This window comes from Hylaeus volcanicus, chromosome 6, assembly GCF_026283585.1.
Source record: "Hylaeus volcanicus isolate JK05 chromosome 6, UHH_iyHylVolc1.0_haploid, whole genome shotgun sequence".
NCBI classification, from domain to species: domain Eukaryota; kingdom Metazoa; phylum Arthropoda; class Insecta; order Hymenoptera; family Colletidae; genus Hylaeus; species Hylaeus volcanicus.
Window position 1 is genome coordinate 14185681 of NC_071981.1, and position 7923 is coordinate 14193603.

At 36.8% G+C, this 7923-nt stretch overlaps 1 protein-coding gene across 4 annotated transcripts in view; it reads right to left on the bottom strand.

Annotated features, from left to right (window-relative positions):
• Nucleotides 1–7923, bottom strand: part of LOC128878004 (protein kinase C, brain isozyme) — a 68224-nt gene that overhangs the window by 11920 nt on the left and 48381 nt on the right. For all 4 annotated transcript variants that reach the window (XR_008457331.1, XM_054125748.1, XM_054125746.1 and 1 more), the window contains 6 exons: nucleotides 6715–6843; nucleotides 3901–4054; nucleotides 3294–3522; nucleotides 2600–2731; nucleotides 1016–1281; nucleotides 300–501 (listed from right to left, as the gene is read on the bottom strand). Coding sequence is in view for 3 of the 4 variants with exons in the window: in XM_054125748.1 (XP_053981723.1) it covers nucleotides 300–501; nucleotides 1016–1281; nucleotides 2600–2731; nucleotides 3294–3522; nucleotides 3901–4054; nucleotides 6715–6843 (1112 nt within the window). In the remaining variant the exon portion in view is untranslated. The remainder of the gene's footprint in view (nucleotides 1–299; nucleotides 502–1015; nucleotides 1282–2599; nucleotides 2732–3293; nucleotides 3523–3900; nucleotides 4055–6714; nucleotides 6844–7923) is intronic.

Genomic DNA, 7923 nt, shown 5'->3' on the forward strand with positions numbered 1-7923 from the left:
GTTTCGTGTTCTTATTTGACTCCTTATTGTTGGGTATGGGAGGCGCGAATACTACAGTGATAAATATTAGGTTGTCCGAAAAGTTTCTTTCGTGAGTTGCATTCAATTATTTTCTGTGCCAGTGTTTATATAAATAGACAATCTAATTTCTTGGACATTGATGCTGTAACGGTAACGGAGCGAAATGAATTGTACACAATTTTGTAATGTAACATAAAACATAAAATATTGTGTATGAATTAATTATTAATAAAACGAAAGAAACTTTTGGGACAACCTAATATAAAGGTTAAACCGACTTCTGGAGCAATGTAGTCTGGTGTCCCGCAGAAGGTCTTAGTGGTCTTATCGCCAGTGATACCCTCTTTGCACATTCCAAAATCGGCGATCTTGATGTGACCGTCGTGATCCAGCAAGACGTTGTCCAGCTTTAGATCTCGGTACACGATGCCACGGCCGTGAAGATAGAACAGACCAATTGCTATTTCTGACGCGTAGAATCTAGGGAAAAATAATTTTTAACGTGATATTTTCTTTTTAATTATGGAGATAGTAGCTGTGGTTTATTTAACATTAGGCTTACGGAGCGCGGTCAGTTTGTTCATTCCGAATTTCACGAGGTTTTATAAGAGTTAAGAAACCATTTATATTTTTCGTCAACCACTTATGCTAACTTTTATCCATGTAAAAAGACAGGCATATGTCCAAATTCATTTTTGTTCGATCCTCCTAATTAATTTTAGTAAATCGACTTTATTTATCAAAGCATTACTTCAGTAATGGAAACCTGATAAGAAATCTCTGTAAACCTAGCGTTAACTTTGTTTTAGGGCAGCGTCGATGGTTTTGTGAGTGTTTCATATATTTATAAATTTATAATCGTCTTAACATTTTTAAAATGTCTGACTGTTATAAATGTATAAATTTGTTGTATAATTGTCTGATGGAATCATTAACCTTGAATAATTAACCATCATTTAAGTATTTGTAGATAGAAAATGCAGGGAATGCTTACACTGCCACTGGCTCTTTGAACTTTCCGCACTGTTGTATCTGGTACATCAAGTCTCCTCCATTGACGTACTCCATCACGAAATACAGTCGGTCCATAGTTTGGAAACAGGAGTGTAACTGCACCAAAAACGGTGGCTTACTTGATAACGCCAAAACGCGTTTTTCGACCATGGTGCACTCCACGTCGTCGTCCTGAATGATAATGTCCTTCTTCAAGATTTTTATGGCGTACAGCTCGTCGGTACCTTTTCTTTCCGCTAACATCACCTGAAATTCGTTGCGTCGCGTGAATACTGCAGAACTAGAGAGAATGTTTCTGGATGAAATTTAAATTTGGCGAAACAAATTTATGAGGAAGGTTGTGTCGCTATTTTTAGAATTTTGCTATTTGCGATTCTAGGTACTTTCTTTACTATCAGAATCCCATAGTTTAAAACATAAAGTCACGTCGCTATTATCAGGATTTTATTATTAACAATGCAAGGGTTACTTCACTGTTGTCACGATATCATATTACATAAACTAACTGTAGACTCAGTAGATCGAGGATATTTATGTTCTTATAATATTATTGGTTGTCCAAAAACTTCCTTCCATTTCCTTAAATAGTAACACATACACGACATTTTATGTCTAATGTTACGTTATTGAATCGCGTACGGTTCATTTTGCTACATTACTGTTACAACATTAACATCTAAAAAATTAGGTTGTTTATTTATATAAATAGTGTCACACAAAATAACTGAGTGCAAGTCACGGAAGCAACTTTTGGGACAGCCTAATAAATACAAGTATATATAAAAATATATGAAATATCAGTAACGATGTAGGTATAGATGTAGAGTGTTGATAAAACATACTTTCATTTAAGTTCCAGTTCTTCTTCCGTATTAGAAAAAATATTAATTTGCATAGACATCAATAGTCGACTAATGAGTAATAGGACTGCTATCGTCAAAGTGCATTATGTGAGAATTTTTCTGACTGTGAACATCGCTCAGAGGCATTCTTTACAGCTCGTAACTGTAGATACTTAAGTCTGATTCCCACCGGGGCTCAAGGGGCGTAACGCTCAAGCGACGATCACGCTGCGGTCACGCTCATGGGACATTACACTATTTAACGACCGTGGTCGAGTTAACTTAGGCAATACAGTCGCCACGTTAAGTGAATCCAAGTTTACTGATCGAAATAACACGGTATAAATCGTTTCCTTATAAGAGGGATCGTAAACATCGCATAATTTCCACCAATCTAGAGGTATGTCCACTTAACACGTTGGTCGCCACGTCACCCACAAATGGGTGACAGGACTTTTTGTTAAGAAACTAAAAACGTTAATCCCAAAGGTAAGAGGCAATAGTGAAAATGAATCCGGATAGGATTCGAAAATTTGGCGACGTTAAAAAATTCTGTACTACAACGAATGTTAACTTATCTAATCTTCGATAGTCTCGAGACATAATTTTAACTTTGTAACAATTTTCACGAGTTTCAACTTGGCAGCCAACGTGTTAAACATCCCGTCCCTAAAGTCTAGATGAGAATTAGATTCTATCGTTCTATCAATCAACGAACTTACTTTGCCAAAGCTGCCCTTGCCAAGCACCATGAGGAAGTTGAAGTCGCTCGCCCTGATCAAATCGCTCTTGCCCATGTTGTGAGGCACCTCCTTGTCCTGGGCGGTCGTGGTCTTTTTCGTGACCGAGGTTTTCTAAAAAATTAAATTTCTTCTTTCAAAACCGATCTATGTAGAAGGAACCTCCAATTCAGGGAATTGGATAACTTAAACATCCAATAGAATTTGAAATTTTGCTGAAGTGTAGTAGTTCGAGCGATGTTAAGAAATTCAAATGTTTTTTTAAATAATTAACACGTTGATCGCCACGTCACCCATATGTGGGTGATAGTGCTTTTCACCGAATAACTAAAGATATCAATTCTGAAAGTTAAGCATCAAAGGAAATGAATTTAAATGAAATTCATGCATTTTGATGAAGTTACAAAAACAAATACCACGATAGATGTTTGATCACGTAGTCTCCAATAGTCTGAATAATATTTAATCCTAACAGAAATTTTCAAGAATATTTCTCTAGCAGTCAACGTGTTAATTTGCATACCAATAGAAAGAGACATACACGACTAGCGTGACTTGAGCTACATTTTCGCCCAGTTAAACATTTTATTTGGAATTTTCGAGTTGCCAAACTTTTAAATATTCTCAGCTCTATACTGTCGAACTGAATTTTTTAAGACAATTCCAGTCAACGTACTCGCATCTTGACCTTCAGCTCCGCGAGGTCCACTCCTTCCTCCGGCACAGGTACATTGTAAAAATCTCCTTCCTCTTGAGTGAGGAGTTTGAACCATCCACTGGCTGGTGCTTTCATCAGCTCCGAGATCCCGAAGGACAGGGAGCCCATGAAGTCGTTCCTGGACGTTCGATCCCAATCCCAAACTTCGATCAGGAGTCGTCTGTCTTTGTCTTCTGCTTTCAGGTCGCTGGAAGAACAAACTCTTGCCAATCGCAAGAAACATCGAATCGTCGCTAATCGTGGGTAGCGATGGTGTACAGTCTCAGAACTTCTAAAGTTGAATTTGATTTAAGGTCACTTTTACTCTACTCTGTACAACTTTTCGAGAATCAAAATCCCGTCGATTCCTACATTTAATATATCCAAGATGTTCGAGACATCCAACGTTACGAAAATATTCCGGTGAATTGAAAAGGTCACGTCTTTCAAATTGTCACGATCTAATTTGGTCCGATGACGTGCTCGATCTAAGACAGACTTCCATAGTATTCGCTTGCTCGACAAATTTGCTTGGGCAAGACCTTTTGAGAGGTCATCGGTAACCGTAGATTAACGCGTCACTTACAAAATGATTGTCTCGTTCCATTCTGGGTTTAAGGAGGACTTGATTGTCTTTGTTTTCTTCTTCACGTTGTCCGAATCCGGGATTAACTTCAGCTTGACGTAGGGATCCGACAAGCCGTTCGGATCCATCGGAATGAGGTTTCGCCCCTGCTTCACTGAAATATGGCGAACAGAATACGTGAGGATACATTTGTTGCTTTATTTTTATTACGTAGGTAACTTATTAAAAGACAAAAAATTACTACGTAATAGCGATACTTGATACATGATAACATATGACGATATATGATTAGGTATGATGGTGTACGATGTCACACGACGATACATGATATTTTAATGTAACATGTGATAGTACTTAACGATTTGTCACGATATATCTTAATATATGATAAAGTACGATATGTATCAGGTTGTCCAGAAAGTTCGTGGCAATTTCTAAGAAAAATTCAAAGGCATATAATATATATATACATGTACTTATTGAATTACATAGGTGCCATTTTGTTCCACAACCTTTCCATCTTTTAAGGGATGTATACATGTTATTTGTTTTCAACCATTTCGATATATTCAGACCTGTACCACCTACCAAAAATCGACATGGACTTTCCGGACAACCCAATAACATGGTGATATATGATGATGTATGATGGTACACGATATTGTAACATAGTGTATGACAGTTTTACATATAATAAAATATGGTAAAGTATTGATGGTACATCATCGCATATAATAATATAGTACGTGATATAAGCGTTTATATAAATATCGTATATTGTTCTACTGTATTACATTACATCGTATCTTCGTATTTTCTCAGACTCGAGAAACTTGTTAACATTTCTACCGTTCCGCGTTACTTGGACGTAACGATCGCATCAAAGTTGGCGAGTCGCGTAACGAGCACGGCGTGGTAAAGTTTCGGGCGAAGCCTGCCGGCGTAGCATTATTACGAAAATGCAATAACAACCTAAACACGTCGTCTACGAGCCCAGGACCGCGATTTATTTATAGGCCAGGATAATACATTCTCCCGTCCCATATGTACATGTATATATGTGCATATAGGGTTTCAAGTTTATCAGGCGTGCACGGGTACGAAACGCGTTTATACTTCGTAAACGGATTTAGTTTCTCTCACGCGCTTTCCCGGCGATGATTGTTATTAAAAATATCCGAGGCATCGATTTATCGACGTTTCCGACGTGAAACGGTATTCCCCGACAGGACCTCGAGATCTTTTTTATTATTAGACGGTTATTATCAACCGAATCGCGTTTACTTCAAGGTCGACACGATAAACGAGGTCGTCGATTACTCGGGTCACGCGTTTTTCGCTTTGGTAAATAAATGTTACGACGAACCACAAAATATCATAATGCTGTATCATCATACATCGGCATAGCTCGTAATCTATCACTAAATGTTACCATATATTAACGTCAGTGATAGGCAAAACCCTAGGTTTCCAACAGCTTTTGAACATTTTCCAGAGATAGAAACGAGACAAACACATTGGCAAACTTCAGATTTTTCGAAGCCTTGGGTTTTGCCCATCTCTGATTAACGTACACCATCATACATCATCAAATGTCATCGCCACCATATTTTATTTCACGATCAGAGATACGATGGGTGTAGAAAGTATTCGTACACCGATCAATTTCCAAAAAAAAACTATGTAAAATTGTAATTTATTAACTTATTTTTTATAAACAATGACATTCTACATATTCCCATTTATGTGAGTTGCAAAATTAACAAGAAAGAAACAATTAATCGGTAGACATATTGAAACAATAAGTATTCGCACAACTATATAATTTTTAAAACTTCATTAAAAAAAAAGAAATTTACATTAATTTACAAGTATATAATACTTCCTTCGTGGGATTTCCGTTTTGATTTTATAATTATTGCAACTCTTCTAAGCATTAAATTATCTAAATTATTAGTTACTCGAAGTGGAATCTTTTTCCATTCCTCTATTGGAGCCATTTTTAAAAGTACTTTACTGGAAATTTGATGTTTTCTAATTCGTACGGAGCAATAAACTAACGTGTTTACATTACAAACTCTACTGTAAATGGTTCGTCATAAGAATCGTACAAATACTTATTGCTTCTATACTTTTACCCACTTTTCGCATTTTTTTCGCATTAATTTCCTAAATTATAGTAACTAGTAAATGTTGTTTGGACTATATGTATCTTAGAGATTTCCGAGAACTAGAGAGAATGTTTCTGGATGAAATTTAAATTTGGTGAAACAAATTTATGAGGAAGGTTGTGCCGGTATTTTTAGAATTTCGCTATTTGCGATTCTAGGTAATTTATTTACTACCAGAATCCCATAGTTTAAAACATAAAGTCACGTCGCTATTATCAGGATTTTATTATTAATAATGCAAGGGTTATTTCACTGTTGTCACGATATCATATTACATAAACTAACTGTAGACTCGGTAGATTGAGGATATTTATGTACTTATAATATTATTGGTTGTCCAAAAACTTCCTTCCATTTCCTTAAATAGTAACACATACACAATATTTCACTTTTCGCATTCTTTTGTTAATTTCACAAATTATATTAACTACTAAATGTCGTTTGGACTATATCCATTTTAGAGACTTCCGTGAATATGTAAAATATCATTGATTATAAAAAGAAAAGTTAAGAAACTACAATTTCACAGAAAAGTTTTTTGGGAAATTGATCGGTGTACGAATACAGTCTACACGCACTGTACATTTCAATCGAAAGGAAATCAGCCAATGATTCTCAATGGAATGAACATGAGTGGGCTTACCTTCGACGGTGAGCTTGCTTCCGGAACAGGAGATGTGCAATTCTATTCGACCACGTCTCTCCGTGTGGTCGCAGCCGCATAGATTCGGGACGCTCTCCTCGCATCGTTTGTGTACGTTCATGTCGCATGCTACGTCATTAGATCAGGATCGATTATCATCGTCGTCTCGACGTTCGCCCGGCGTTCAGCGTTTAGCAGCCAGACAGGCAGCCTTATTTAGCTGCCACTTTTCTCTTTCAATGTCATGTATCGAGCAGCGGGGGTGGGTGCAAGACAGGCGCGGTACTTTACGCATTTTCGTTCGTTTATCGAAACCGCAGCTGCCGAGAGACCGTCGCGTTCCATCGTTCGATACCGATTCTTTTGCAAACGAATCATTCCGAAACAACGTTTCCAATTAAACATGAATTCGATGGAATTTATAATGAACTAATTACATTTATATCGATTCAATTATATCTATAATGACTCGCGCGAACTTGTGTATCGATTTAATTAAATTTATATTAAACTCGATTGCTATCAATTAGGTTGTACTAATTAGCATATATCTTTTGGGCGTTTTGAGAATAAGGTCGAGACAAACTCTGGCTGCTGCAGTCGGAAGTGCATACGCGCGAGACTGAAAACGAATAACCGGTCGAAAACCATGCTTCGGCGTGTCAAGGGTTCGTGCTTAAATCACAGAACAATGAAATTTGCCAAAATTAGGGAAACGTCGACCGTTCGAGGGAGCTGTTCGCTCGAAAAAACGTCTCATGGTCAGAACTACGATACTTGTGTTATTCCTAAAAGTAGAAAAATTTGATCGGTCGACGATACTTCCTTAATTTTCACACAGGGGCCCTGCAAGCTGCCCAACCAAAGATTATGGTGACAGACTGCGAATATTATGCAATCGTGAAACATGCTAATAATAATAATATTAATATTAATAATAATAAGTATATTAATATTAATAATATAAGTAATAATATTAATATTTCGTAGGTGTGTATAATCTAGATTCGTTTAGTATATGTTTTTCGTAATAACATACACCATAACTGCATAAACTCCGCAGGTTGTTGATGATATTTGGAGAGTTGAATCTATAGGTCAAACGATGACTTCTAAAATGGAAAGACCATCTAGTTATGGAGCAAAAGCCAATCCCATTGATAGCCTTTAAGACATTTGTCACAATGAGTTTTTAAGATTAACCCCTTC